Source organism: Nannobrachium achirus (genome assembly GCF_963921795.1).
Source record: "Nannobrachium achirus genome assembly, chromosome: 10".
Classification (NCBI taxonomy): domain Eukaryota; kingdom Metazoa; phylum Chordata; class Actinopteri; order Myctophiformes; family Myctophidae; genus Nannobrachium; species Nannobrachium achirus.
In genome coordinates, this window is record NC_137819.1 from 61,614,623 (window position 1) to 61,630,298 (window position 15,676).

Sequence of the window (15,676 nt, forward strand, 5' to 3'; positions counted from 1 at the left end):
AATGCACAATGAGTGGGTGAGAGGGGCAGGGGAGAAGGTTCTATGTGAGCAGCGTGTTGAGTGAAGGATTGATAGCTCATGATGCATCATTATGTCCTCTGGAGCCTCTCAGTCTTCTAGAACAGTGGTTCTCAACCTGTGGGTCGGGACCCCCAGGGGGGTCCCCAAATTATTTTGAGGGGTCCCCAGATGATTAACTTAATGTGCAACATTGTTTTCTCACTCAACAGTAAACAAACCAACATAAAGTTTACGTGTATAGAAGATATCTGCAAATTTCTAAAGTGACAATTTAAGGACTTTTTAAAACCTCTAAAATGATAAATTAAACATTGGCCAAATTGGCAAATATTAGAGGCAGAAATTGTGAAAATAGCCGATCTACATGCTCACAACGCCTCGCGACGCGAGGCATTGTGAGCATGTAGATCGGCTATTTTCACAATAGAACCGTGTCATCTTATTGCTCGTCAGGGTGGGGGGTCCCCAGTTAAAATATGATTATTTTGGGGGTCTCAGCCTGAAAAGGTTGAGAACCACTGTTCTAGAACACCATCACATCCTCTCTCTCTCCCGCTCAACTCTTCTCTCTGCCTGCCGCCTTGCTTTCCATCCTAATCTCTTTATTCATCTCTCCTCCTTTCCACCGGCCAGGCTAGCAGCACTGCTGCACCCAGCCTATTCTTAGAGCTACTGCAGCCTCTCGCCGCACTGGTGACTGAACGTACGTGTGTGTGTGTGTGTGTGTGTGTGTGTGTGTGTGTGTGTGTGTGTGTGTGTGTGTGTGTGTGTGTGTGTGTGTGATCTATTAATACTCTTTCTAGTTATTGCCTCCTCTCTTCACATCTGTGTGACAGCCCGTGTCTGCAGGAGGATGTGAGTGCCTACTGCGTGGGCGTGTGTGTGCGTTTGTGTGTGTGTGTGTGTGTGTGTGTGTGTGTGTGTGTGTGTGTGTGTGTGTGTGTGTGTGTGTGTGTGTGTGTGTGTGTGTGTGTGTGTGTGCGTGTGTGTGTGTGTGTGTGTGTACGTGCGTGTGTATGCCAGAGAGACAGTCTCTAACTATTAATATCTCCTCCTGTGAGCTCACTTCACATTTCACTGAAACATCTGCAGCGAGACAACGAAAACCAGGACACTTTTCTCGCGCTTACACAAGTCCCCGGCCGGCGCACACATGCACATAACGCATTCCCATAGGCGTGTGGGCGCCGTACATATCCACGGCATGCCTCCAATGAAAACCAAAGCGGTCAGCCACACACCAATTAAAAAAAGTAAAGAGTCAGACTAGGGATGCAAATTATTGATTAATTAATTAATTGATAGTTGATAACCTTATCAATTTGATTAATTGATAAGGGGTGTTTTTTAGGATCAAATGGAAAATTCTCGTCCGGACCCGAAAAAGAGTGCAGAAACATAATTGCTGGACACACAGACAGAGACAGACAGACACACACCTCCCCATTGCATAGGGGCTTTTAAGCCGTGACATCATTTTGTAGGCAGAGGAGAACTCTGCCCCCAGAGTATTTTCTGTCCCTCGCTATTTCAACAGATCCGAGACAAAAATAACGACTAAAGTATAATTCTAACACTTTCCTTTCAACAACAAAGAGAAGAAAAATGTGTAAATAGTAAAAATAGTAAAAAGATTCACGGAAACTGGGGGCAGAAATTCTCCTCTGCCTACAAAATGATGTCATACTTAACAGCCCGAAAAGCCCTTGAATATGATGGAATATGATTACTGTGACAATGATTACACATTTGATATCACACACACCATACCTGTAACTTTCACTAGGCAAAGAAATATATATATATATATATATATATATATATATATATATATACTGTTTTTTCTTATTTTTTTTTTTTAAATAAAACGATTAATTATAATTGTTTATTGTAATCGAATAATTTCTTAAAGGCAATTAATCAATTTTAGATGAATTGTTAACATCCCTAATCCAGACAAATCAATTTCTGGCACATTATTATGCCCCGGTAAAGGTGGTGCAGGGTGACACCAGACACTTTGGACAGCAGTTGCGACGCTAAATATCGTCCCTTTGTTCCCTTGCCGTGACAGGAAGGATATCAGAGCCAGCGCTTTGTTCCTGAAGTCCATCACCGTGTAGCTGCTCACCAGAGGGTCCATGAAGCTGATCATGTGGTGTCTGCACTGGGCCTGCTCCTCTGGAGTCACCTTGTTGGTGATGACGTCTAGGCCGCGATACACCTGACAACACACCAAGCACAGCCAATCAGCACGCAGCGAGGGAACCAAGCAAAGGGGACGTGACCACCAGCAGTGCAGAAATATGATGGTAGTAAATAGTGATCATATTGTGGAAAATAAAGATAGGGGCTGTTAAGTATGACATCATTTTGTAGGCAGAGGAGAATTTCTGCCCCCAGTTTCCGTGAATCTTTTTACTATTTTTACTATTTACACATTTTTCTTCTCTTTGTTGTTGAAAGGAAAGTGTTAGAATTATACTTTAGTCGTTATTTTTTAGTCGTTGTTTTTTGAAATAGCGAGGGACAGAAAATGCTCTGGGGGCAGATTCTCCTCTGCCTACAAAATGATGTCACGGCTTAAAAGCCCTGGGCCAACACTTTGTTTACATCCTAGTCTATAGACTAGAATGTAAACAAAGTGTTGGTCTGACAATGGCCAAAATGATTATTTTATCATTATTTTACGTTTTTCTTTTTGTCATTTTTGAATAGAAACACATATATGAAGCTTATTTTTTTTATAAAAATATTTTCGAAACATAATTTTTATTTTAGCATCCGTTTTTCAAGAAAAAGTTGACTATAGCTCCTTTAAGCTTTGGTTCATGAAGTATGAAGTTCATACTTGTCTATGACTATAGGTAGGGGTGGGCGATATGGTGATAATTATGGTTGAGATGATACAATATCTCCACGATATGCCTTTTCAGAGGCATCATATATATCGTGATACAATTGAGAGAGCCTTGTAAAAAAATCCTGTTTAATCGTTAATACAGAGATTCATTGCAGAATTAAATTTAAAACTGCATTTTGGTCTAAATCAGTAGTTCTCAAACTTAAAAAATGTCAACATCTCCACTTAACTCTGACAGTATACAAATGAAACCAAATGGACCCGTAAGGGTCCATTTGGTTTCATTTGTATACATACTTGTAAAGTTCAATTTAGACCTCCCAAAAGGAACCCAGAGTCTCTAGTTTTTGTCAAGTAACTTGAAAAATAACCATAAAAAACTATGTGACAACAACAATCGTGATAAAATCGTGTATCGTGATACAGCTCTGGAAAATATGGTGATATTGTATTTTTCCATATCGCCCACCCCTAACTATAGTCTACTATGAGAAACATCACAGCTTGTCCGCGTCCTTGTAGACGTGGACACATTTTTACGGTCTATGGGTTTGGCTGCTCTGATGTCACTTGTGATGTCAGGGGAACCACTCTACCAGAATGGGTTTGCCGCTCTGACATCACGCTCTGGCTTCACACTGTGACGTCACACTAACAGAATCCCCTTTATGCCCATATATGGAGTTCCCTGATGTCATCAATATTCATGATGCCCTGTTATAGAGATCCCTGTGATGCCCGGAGGAACAAATCCCTTTTATGCCCATATATGGAGATCCCTGATGTCCACATCCCTGATGTCCACATCACTGTAGCACGACCTCGCCCTTTAGGGCGAGCTCTGAGGTGTCTTACTAGTTATATATGCTGCAGTGTGTGTTGCCACACATGCATTATGTGAGGACATAAAACTAGTCATAAATCTGAACAGAGCAGCAGTTACTGTACTACATACAGTAAACACACCTGGGTCAAGGATTGGCTGAAGTGAAGACAACCTCCTGGTATATTCCAGGGTATTTGTTCTGTTTACCAATGGGGTGGCTTTGAACAGTCAACCCTACGATACAGCAGTGTGTGTGGCGCGGGCACCAAGGCGGAACGAGGGCCGTGCGTGAACGAGCAGGTCTGTCATTGGCAGCGTTGCGGAGCACACGCTGAACCATAACACACACATAACACCTGCCAGGCACGTGCACACATAGACATCAAAGGGGGCTTGAGCCCCTGCCCTTTTATCCTCCTGTAAAAAGTGCCCTCTCCTCCATACCATGAATGCAGTTCTACCCTCCCCTGCCCCTTCTTTGTATATACTTACTGTTTGTTTAGACTTACTGTTTTCTTTTTTTTTTTGTTCTTTCATTTTATTTTATTTACATATCTACTGCATAGTACTGTGTTCTATTCATCTGTCATTCAATGTTATATGAGATACTTTAATGGTTTCCTGTGGAAATAAGCTTAGTCTTTTCTAGGATCTCCTTTTAGTAGACCTTGTACCAGTGAACTGTACCGTCATGAAACTGTACCTTTTCCTATGCAAACTTCTAATAAAGTCTTCAATCAATCAATCAATTCTTACTATGGTGAAAGAAATGCAAATGCCCTCTTTCCATGCCATACCTGAAGGCAGCATTCAAGAAAATTGCCTTGTCCAAACTCTCCTGAACTTGAATGCAGCATCTTATGTTGAAAGAATTGCCCTACCTGTGTAGAAATCCATGACGTTACGCCGTATCTCCAGTATTCACTTGATTATGCTATTAGTTCAGTGTGGTATCACGCATTGAAAATAGCAGACCTCCAAGCTTGGAGGTCTGCTATTTTCAATATTTCCTTTTAGACATTTTAGCCCCTGCCTCTCTAAAATTCTCTGTACGTCCCTGACACCTACACCCCTGTCCAGATTGCATCACCAAGCGAGGGGCTTCCTCGCAGAATGTTACAGCAGCGTGTCAACTACTACCACTGATCATCTACAGCAGCGTGTCAACTACTACCGCTGATCATCTACAGCAGCGTGTCAACTACTACCGCTGATCATCTACAGCAGCGTGTCAACTACTACTGCTGATCATCTACAGCAGCGTGTCAACTACTACCGCTGATCATCTACAGCAGCGTGTCAACTACTACCACTGATCATCTACAGCAGCGTGTCAACTACTACCGCTGATCATCTACAGCAGCGTGTCAACTACTACTGCTGATCATCTACAGCAGCGTGTCAACTACTACCGCTGATCATCTACAGCAGCGTGTCAACTACTACCGCTGATCATCTACAGCAGCGTGTCAACTACTACCGCTGATCATCTACAGCAGCGTGTCAACTACTACTGCTGATCATCTACAGCAGCGTGTCAACTACTACCACTGATCATCTACAGCAGCGTGTCAACTACTACCACTGATCATCTACAGCAGCGTGTCAACTACTACCGCTGATCATCTACAGCAGCGTGTCAACTACTACCGCTGATCATCTACAGCAGCGTGTCAACTACTACCGCTGATCATCTACAGCAGCGTGTCAACTACTACCGCTGATCATCTACAGCAGCGTGTCAACTACTACCGCTGATCATCTACAGCAGCGTGTCAACTACTACCGCTGATCATCTACAGCAGCGTGTCAACTACTACCGCTGATCATCTACAGCAGCGTGTCAACTACTACCGCTGATCATCTACAGCAGCGTGTCAACTACTACCGCTGATCATCTACAGCAGCGTGTCAACTACTACCGCTGATCATCTACAGCAGCGTGTCAACTACTACCGCTGATCATCTACAGCAGCGTGTCAACTACTACCGCTGATCATCTACAGCAGCGTGTCAACTACTACCGCTGATCATCTACAGCAGCGTGTCAACTACTACCGCTGATCATCTACAGCAGCGTGTCAACTACTACCGCTGATCATCTACAGCAGCGTGTCAACTACTACCGCTGATCATCTGGCACGCATACGCAAGCTGGCGCGCACACACTAGGGATGGGACCATATGAAAATCTCAATCAGTTTTTTTGTGACAAAAGAAATCACGATTTACGATATTATCGCACTAATCAAAATCCAGTATCCTGGGGCGGAACATTTGCCAAAAAATTGCAGATCTACAAGTTCACGACAAGTTGTGAGCTTATAGATCTGCTATTTTTTTTGGCAAAGACATTTGATTGAGAGTGAAAAAAGACGGTATCAAGTACGTATATTATAAGTATCTTTTACCATTTGGTAATTGGTATGTCTCTAGCCATTTCCCAGGCAAATCTGATTCAGCAGTACTCCAATGCAACGATTTCAATTATCGTTTGGTAACGGTCTCATTATGCCCAACTTTAGTTTCATCCAAGTTGGAGTAACGAGACAGAAGTGGAACACGTGTTCCTGGTCAAATGAAGCTCTTAAGGGAAAAACCGTAAAGGCTGTTTAATGACTGAGGTCTCTCCAACTAATATGTTAGAATGGTCAAGTTTCAGGAGGCAGTCCTATAGTAGTAATGCTCTGATAAAAATATGCCTTATACTCTTAAAATGCCACTTTTGTATCAACCACTTGAACGCCATCCATATTCTGGGGCAGAGGGTTTGCCAAAAAATAGCAGATCTACAAGCTCGGCTATTTTCTGGCAAAGAGATTTGGTAGAGTGAAAAAAGACTGGATCAAGTATGTTTACGGGTGTGTTTTACCAATTGTAGAGGGTTTCAGTGGATCAAAGGTGTATTGATCCCAGTGTATGATGGAGGATAACTTCACGATATATTAGAATGTCCGCGATACGATTATTGTGAGTGTTTTTCATCACGATAAACGATAATAACGATCATCGTCCCGTCCCTAGTGCCAGGTATCGATTTGACAGCTTCACTTGGATCCAGAGTTTATAGAAAGAGTTTATAGAAATGATGAAACTTCACAAACGAGTTCATGGTTTTTGGGTTGCATCTGTGAGCACAGACGTTTTAGCACCGCTCTCGGTAAGGGAGAGAACATTTGATCAATTAATCAGGGGTTTCCAAACTAAACGGTAAATGAACAGATGGCTATTGTTAATGCATTGAATTCTACGGGCCTGTCAACCAGTGCTATTCACCATATCTGCCTGCTTTCACATTGTCTGTTCTGAACTCCATTTAAAAGTAACAATCTGGCAACAAGCTATACACTACAGTATAATTCTAGTTCTTATAAAATAGGTTGTACCAACCTTAGTAAGCTTATTAAAAGTATTATGTACATCTGTGCTGGTGTAAAGCTGCTACTCCAACTTACAGAGTCAGTTCTTACATTACAGTGCATGGCAGAAGGCCAAGCCGTCTATAAGCCGTCTGTATGCATGCATGTATGTATTATATGCATACTAGTCTCGCGTGGCTGGCCAGACTGTTGCCTCCGCGATTTGGGCAAATGCTCCCGGCATACAGTCTGGCAAACGGAAATAGAAACGATGAGTGCGAGATAAAGCGGATGTGACGCAACCGCTCCCTTGGTGCAGTAGCAATAACATGTTCTACTGGAAGCGTTATTATGTCTCCTTTCAACATTTTTGGGGGCGTTATTTCGTCTTTCTCTGGTGTTATTGGTGTTACCTCCATGATGTTTTCAAACGTTTTCTTAAACTAAACACCCATAACAAGAATAGGCCGCTCGAATGACTTTGTCTGAGCTATTGTGTTTCTGTTATGTCTCCAATGGGACTACAGTTCAGTGCAGCAGCGGCTACTTCCGATACTCGCCGTTCGGGAGCTGCCGTTCCAGACTCTATATAGCATTCGGAGATTGTGGAATAGTTGTCTGGCTACGCGAGACTATATGCATACTGTACGCCCATGTCTACACCTGTCAAAAAAGTCTGAAAAGGCAGAACACCAACATTGTGCTTGAGAAGCTCCTTTGTGCTTACAGGTGACGTTTGTTTTTATAAAGATGGTTATTTCCATACCGTCACCAGTCAACATTACATGACATAGACATACAATACATTGACACCAGTCAACATGAAAGACACACCATCCCCAGTCAACATGACATAGATTAGACATACGCCTTCCGTCTCCAGTCAACTAAACATCAGACATACACGGTCACCAGTCCAGTCAACTAAACATCAGACACACACGGTCACCAGTCCACATGCCAACAAGCAGCCAACCTGTACATTGCAGCTGTTGTTCCACTGCACACTGGATTGTGATTTTTGTGGCTTCCTGCACAAACGCCACACAAATTTACTTAACCCATTTAGGCCTAGAATTATTGAATGCTTTAGCTATAAAAAAAAATAGCAGATATACAAGCTCACAGCTGCGAGCTTGTAGATCTGCTATTTTTGAAAAAGTCGTGAAAATGTGTGCAAATCTTTGAATATATGTATTTTCAAAGCGAACGTTTGTAACTCATATTTTGCTTCAGGGGGGTCCCTGGAACGAAATATTTTGAGATGCGGGTTCGTGGCCAAATACATATCAGTTTGGGGGTCCTTCACATGAAAAGGTTTGAGAACCACTGACATAGTAGTCTCTCAAGAACAGACTAACTGAGCTCCAGTTAAGTGAAAAGAAACTTTTCTTTGACGATGGCTGGCCAGATTGCTGACATAGAAACATAGGGTTTTTCCAAAAACCTTAGAAGGATTCAAAAGACACTTATAGAATCGGGTCAAAATTCTAATTTTCACGATTTTTCAAAAATAGCAAAAATAGCGCGGCACTCGGTGCCGCGCTGTGAGCTTGTATATCTGCTATTTTTCAATAGTTAAAGCATAAAATAACGATACACAATAATGTGTACCCTTTCTACAAACAAAAGCAAAATAGTGGAGGGCTCACCATTATTAGACTATGGATAGTTTATGTTCTGTGTCATGACTTGTACATAAGGACCATGAATGAGGTCTGGTGCGCGCTTGTGGAGTGAGTGCACGTTGGGACATCGAATGCGCGCACGCACCTTCGGACTTCACACACACCTTTAGCGTATCTTTGATCTGTCAAAGAGTGTCGCAGTTCATATTAAGTTGTTGTGCTCAGGTGCAGTTTGTGTGTACACCACACATGTGTTGTAGTGTCGTACTGTACTGTGCTCATTCAATTCTTCTTAAGGCCTGTGCAAAGGAGAAAAATCGAACCTCTGTTCGAAGTGGAGCTGTGTGTGTGTGTGTGTGTGTGTGTGTGTGTGTGTGTGTGTGTGTGTGTGTGTGTGTGTGTGTGTGTGTGTGTGTGTATTGCAGTTGATGCTCAGGGCAGGCTAGACTCAACAGCACCTCTCTGGTCACCCAGGGTTACTACATACAGGCTACATACAGACCCACAGACCCACCCACCCACATACCCACATACCTACACACACGGCCACGTATAGGGAGCTTGTGTTCCACACAGCTCCAAAAGTTGTCCTGTCTTCTAATCAACACCCCTGGAGTGAAGTGGGGAAGCCAGACCAGCCAGCCAGTATAAAACAGACCACATACTCTATAGTGCTTTCATTTCGTCCTCATTAACATGACCACCACTGCACAAAGGACATGATTCAAGATGATTTAGGGGAATTATTTGCCTTTCATTGAGAGCAGAGCTGCTTTGCATCCTCAAAGTCAATGTATTGGTTGCCTTGATCTTAGTGAATTTGTTCTAGTTAGTTGATCATGTTAGTATGTTTTTTATATGGTTGAGCAATTTACAAGCACTGTTCTGATGATTTTGCATCACTGTCTGTGGGAAGCTCAAATTTGACAGATTTGTCAATTAAATCAACTACTGTAATGAATTATAAAAGGCTTAGTCAACAAAGTCCTTGAATGTTAGTTGACCAACAATATATTTAGGGTTAGGACAGCTAATTGATGCAATGAAAATACTGAATATGCACATTATAACATCCTGATATTGAATTTCTCATGTGAATGTCTACTTTCATCCAAGATATATCGATTATTACACCATAATCTTTCTGATTTTACGGATATACAAGTCAGCGATTTGTCTGAAAAAAGTAATACTGTATGAAGTGTGTTACGGGTGCTTGTGTGGATGCAGCGTAGGGCAGTGTTTCTCAACCTTGCATGGGCACACTTTTCATGTCCCAAGAATCCATGGGCACACCAACATAATACGGGGGTGTAAATATCGTCACTGTAGTGTCGGGAAGAAACCTTGTATTTCCAAGTTTCAAATGTGTAGGTTTCTTCGCAAAGTAAAGCCCTGCTTCATCATACAAGGCAGTCGCACAACAGTAGTGAAAACAGACAATCTACAAGCACACAACGCCTCGGGCGTTGTGTGCTTGTAGATCGGCTGTTTTCACTAGTTTAAATCATTTTCAAAATGATAAATACAATACTGGCTTTCAAGCAGTTTCAAGGGGCACACTTGACCCTTCTCAGGGGCACACCAAAGGTCCCCAGGCACAGTGGTTGAGAAACACTGGCGTAGGGTATTTGGGATGTGCTGCTGCACGCCAGAAAGCTGGGAGCAATTCGGAGCAAAGAAACTCACTGAACCCTGCTTATTATGTATTTACAGCAGCAATGCACGACACCTCTGTCACTGGATGGATGGATGGATGGATGGATGGATGGGATGTTTTATTAGACAGAAATGTGAACAGCACGGTGGTACAGCAGGACATTTAGGCTAAAAGGACAACACAAAAGGGTCCTGGGGACTCGTTGCCATTGTGGTCCTATGTGTTCAAGTAATCAACCGAGCGTCAAATATTACACATCAACACCTGGGATAGGGATGGGATGATACGCGATATTATCGTTTATCATGATAAAAAAACACTCACGATAATCGTTATCGCGGGGATTTAATTTATCGTGATATCATCCTCCGTCATGCACTGGGATCAATTCACCTTTTATTTGCAGATCTGCATATCCAGGACCACTTAAACCCCCTATAATTGGTAAAAGGTACTTATATACGTACTTGATACAGTCTTTTTTTTTCACTCTATCAAATGTCTTTGCCAAAAGATAGCCGATCTACAGGCGCGTTGTGTTGTGAGCTTGTGAGCTTGTAGATCTGCTATTTTTTGGCAAATATTCCGCCCAAGGTTAATGGATTTTGATTATCGTGATATCATAAATCACGATTTCTTTTGTCACAATAATCGTGATATGAAATTTTCATGTCGTCCCATCCCCAACCTGGGATGCCATTATGTGTAATTATTTGGATACAGTGTGCTGCCATTCACTGCAAAAGCTCAGAAAGCCACCATCGTGTCCATGTTGTGGAAATTCACTAAATCCGATCTGTTCGGGTTCACACGTAAATGAAAATGTCTAACCTCAGCCGACCGGCGCGGCCCAGTGTTGCCATGGAAAAAAAGCGTTTCTCAGTGATGGAAGCGTTTTTGGAGAGATCAGAGATCGGAAGTGTTAATAAACTGAATAATTGACCTTTCACTCTGTACTTAGTCTGCTCTTTTTCCCCCTCTAGACCAAACGAAAATAGCCGATCTTCAAGCCCACAACGCCGTTGTGAGCTTGTAGATTGGCTGCTTTTGGCTAAAGTTCTCAGAATAGGATGCTAAGATTTGGAGGACCCCCTGAGGTAACTCTGAGGACCCCCTAGGGGTTCCCGGACGCCCTGTTGAAGACCCTTGATGTAGATCTTGAGATCCGGCTTGATCCGATTTTCGTATTGTCGTGTGTGTGTGTGTGTGTGTGTGTGTGTGTGTGTGTGTGTGTGTGTGTGTGTGTGTGTGTGTGTGTGTGTGTGTGTGTGTGTAATTGCCAGTCCATGAGGGTCATGAGTCTCTCATTGGGAGCAACGCTCCTCGACTGCTCCCTGGTTCACATGCTATTGTTCCTCCAAACACAGTTCCTCTCACACGGCCAGAGGGGGCGCTGCAAACACAGTTCCTCACACACGGCCAGAGGGGGCGCTGCAAACACAGTTCCTCACACACGGCCAGAGGGGGCGCTGCAAACACAGTTCCTCACACACGGCCAGAGGGGGCGCTGCAAACACAGATCCTCATACACGGCCAGAGGGGGCGCTGCAAACACAGTTCCTCATACACGGCCAGAGGGGGCCCTGCTAAACACAGTTCCTCATACACGGTCAGAGGGGGCCCTGCAAAACACAGTTCCTCATACACGGCCAGAGGGGGCGCTGCAAACACAGTTCCTCACACACGGCCAGAGGGGGCGCTGCAAACACAGTTCCTCATCCACGGCCAGAGGGGGCCCTGCTAAACACAGTTCCTCATACACGGCCAGAGGGGGCCCTGCTAAACACAGTTCCTCATACACGGCCAGAGGGGGCCCTGCAAACACAGTTCCTCATACACGGCCAGAGGGGGCCCTGCTAAACACAGTTCCTCATACACGGCCAGAGGGGGCCCTGCTAAACACAGTTCCTCTCACACGGCCAGAGGGGGCCCTGCAAACACAGTTCCTCACACACAGCCAGAGGGGGCCCTGCAAAACCCAGTTCCTCATACACGGCCAGAGGGGGCGCTGCAAACACAGTTCCTCATACACGGCCAGAGGGGGCCCTGCAAAACCCAGTTCCTCATCCACGGCCAGAGGGGGCGCTGCAAACACAGTTCCTCACACACGGCCAGAGGGGGCCCTGCAAAACCCAGTTCCTCATCCACGGCCAGAGGGGGCCCTGCAAAACCCAGTTCCTCATCCACGGCCAGAGGGGGCCCTGCAAAACCCAGTTCCTCATCCACGGCCAGAGGGGGCCCTGTAGAACACACAGACACCCACCCACTCCAAGCCACACCACACTCTATTCACAAGGGTCAGTGCAAAGCTCCCTGCCTGCCTCCCTTCTGGTATGTGTGTGGCATCTTTCATTAATAACCGCCTCTCAAACACACACACACACACACGAACACCCTTGTCTCTCTCCCACGGCTCTAAACTTGATTTCCCCCATCTCTTTCATATTCACACTAACTGCCTCTAATCCTGTTATAAAAAATAAAAAAAATAAAAAAATCAGATTTTGTTTGTTTTTTCTAGCTCGGGTTAATTTTAGCCTGCTGTTATTATAAAGCTGTATAAACAGTGAATCTCCTCGCTCACCTCCTACTCCTGTTCTGTCTTTCTGTCCATTGTTACCTGCGGTAGGTCTCAGGAACGTGGGATATACTTAATTATAAGCTCCCTCTGGCTCTGGGTGTGTGTGTGTGTGTGTGTGTGTGTGTGTGTGTGTGTGTGTGTGTGTGTGTGTGTGTGTGTGTGTGTGTGTGTGTGTGTGTTAGGGATGGGACGATATGAACATTTCATATCACGATTATTGTGACAAAAGAAATCACGATTTATGATATTATCGCGATAATCGGAATCCATTATCTTGGGGCGGAACATTTGCCAAAAAATAGCAGATATACAAGCTCACAACGCGTCGCATCGCGACGCGTTGTGAGCTTGTAGATCGGCTATTTTTTGGCAAAGACATTTGGTAGAGACTGAAAAAAGGCTGTATCAAATACGTATTGTATATTATAAGTACCTTTTACCAATAGAGGGTTTAAATGGTACAGGATATGCAGCTCGGCAAATAAATGGTGAATTGATCCCAGTTCATGACAAGAGGACGATATCACGATAAATGAAATCTCCACGATACGATTATTGTGAGTGTTTTTTATCCCGATAAACGATAATATTGAGTATCGTCCTATCCCTAGTGTGTGTGTGTGTGTGTGTGTGTGTGTGTGTGTGTGTGTGTGTGTGTGTGTGTGTGTGTGTGTGTGTGTGTGTGTGTGTATGTGGCTAAAAGATGGAATGGAATCAAACTCAGTCTTTAATGAGAACAAGTGGTCCCAGGAGCGAGCCAGGCTTAATAACTCTGCAGACCTGCCAACCCTGGCAAATTTTTTTGAGTACTCATCGTGCCCGCGCGGCGCCCGCGGTGCAATTTTTGTTGTTTTCCCGCACAAAACAGCGTATATTTTGGGGGGTTCCATGCACCTTTTTGGGTGGGACCTTTACAGTTATGTTAACAAAATTTCACACCAGAAATGTAGCACATTGCATGTCTTGACTTACACTAATAGGAGGAGGCAAGATGTTAGAACAACCTTTTAAATAAAAATGCCATTTGGTCTGGAGAAAAAGTAGGCTAGTATTACCAGGCAATACAGTAATGTTGCTTTGGCAATATTGTTGACAAATCTTTAATAAAATATATTGTTGACAAATCTTTAATAAAATATACTAACTGCACTTGCTCAGAGTTAGTTAACAATAGACTAGCAAAACAGTCTCACCAGTGACTTAATGAATGAACATACATCAACATAATCATGTTATTCAAATAGCAAAATAGCTTTACATTGTCAGGTAGGCTATTTACCTTTAAATATTTACCTGTGTCTTTGTTAAACATTGTTAATTGAGCAGCCTAAATAAAACCACCTTTCTGTGCATGATTTGCATGAAGTTGAAAGTATTCAACTCATGTAGGTTTCTAGTGCATTCATTAATTGATATATAGGCCTACATTGTGTATAGATCACATACCGTCTAGTCTGTATATTCATTCATAGAGGATACAGGCTACTCATTGTTAACAAACCATTAATGTCTTCATATATTCACAGGTGATAAATAACTTGTTCACCTTTAATGTTTTTGACAATACATATAGTCCTCCTAATTCATTCATTCATACTCATTTAGAGATAGCTTTAGAGATGGATATTTACTCTAAAGCCCAATCATGGTCAATGTATGTTTCAGTTTACTGTACTACAGCCTGCGTCACAAGTTTTCCGACTTTGCTCGCGTGCAACACCGTCGTATGACGAAATACAGTATATAAGCCCGTGCAAAGGGCTTTACACGGGCTTCATACACAACAAACTGTAGCGGTGGCGACCGCAGTTTAATAGTGTAATATTATTGTACGTTTATATATTACCTGTTATACTACAGGCAGCATTGTGGGGGGCGAATTGTCCCTGTGCAACTGCATCGACTCCGACGACTCGCACAACACTGCCATTCTCCGTTTATCTAAATTAATCTGATTAATATCGCCGATATATGTACAAACCGAGCGGCGACAGCTGACTACATGCTGACATGAAACCAAAACAAACCAAAACTCCTGTTTCCATCCGGTTAAATTCTTCTTCTGACGACAAAAAAAAGAGCATACCTTCTGTTCTAGTGCTCCCCAGCGCCATGCGCCCCATTCACACACCATTCAAGTGGTGCCTGGGAGGAACTACACGGCAGGGACCAAAAATGTTTCAGATCCCCCAAAGTTGCGTAGCAATGAGGGGAAATAGTCCGGGAAAAAAAGGGTGATTTTTGGCTGAACGTGGTTTCGTCGGTAAAAGTTTTTTTCTCAACTGATTCTTGTAGCTTGGGGTCACCTCTTAAGGATTCAAGAGGATGACCAGTGATATCCATTGAGCATTTTTTATTATTAACCCCTTAATGCCTGAAACATGGGCTCCCATTGACTTTCTATACAGGAGGAAAATACCCAGAAAAAGATTATTTTTCGGGGTATTTAAGGAGGATCTGAGGGGTCTAACTAGGGGTTTGTCATGATGCTGAATCCATTGCAGGCATTTGTTTTGCACAAAAAACATTCCGTGGGCTAGAAATAGCCTCAGAAAACAATACACGTATGGGTGAGTATTCATGTTAGTCGGAGGCCTTAGGGTTTTTTTTCTCGTGCTAATCAGTCTAAAAGTGCAAAATCTTGCACAGATGTAGCTCAGGGCATGCTCTAATGATTTAGCTAGGGCGCCCGAGTCTGCGACATTCGGGGTCGCCACAGCGGCCAAATCAAGTTGGGC

At 43.4% G+C, this 15,676-nt stretch overlaps 1 protein-coding gene across 1 annotated transcript in view; it reads right to left on the minus strand.

Moving 5' to 3' along the window:
• Positions 1–15,676, minus strand: part of LOC308293202 (tRNA dimethylallyltransferase-like) — a gene marked incomplete at both ends in the record, with an annotated part of 73,435 nt that overhangs the window by 39,991 nt on the left and 17,768 nt on the right. The window contains one exon of the mRNA XM_080735639.1: positions 2,111–2,245. Coding sequence (XP_080591765.1) covers positions 2,111–2,245 — 135 coding nt within the window. The remainder of the gene's footprint in view (positions 1–2,110; positions 2,246–15,676) is intronic.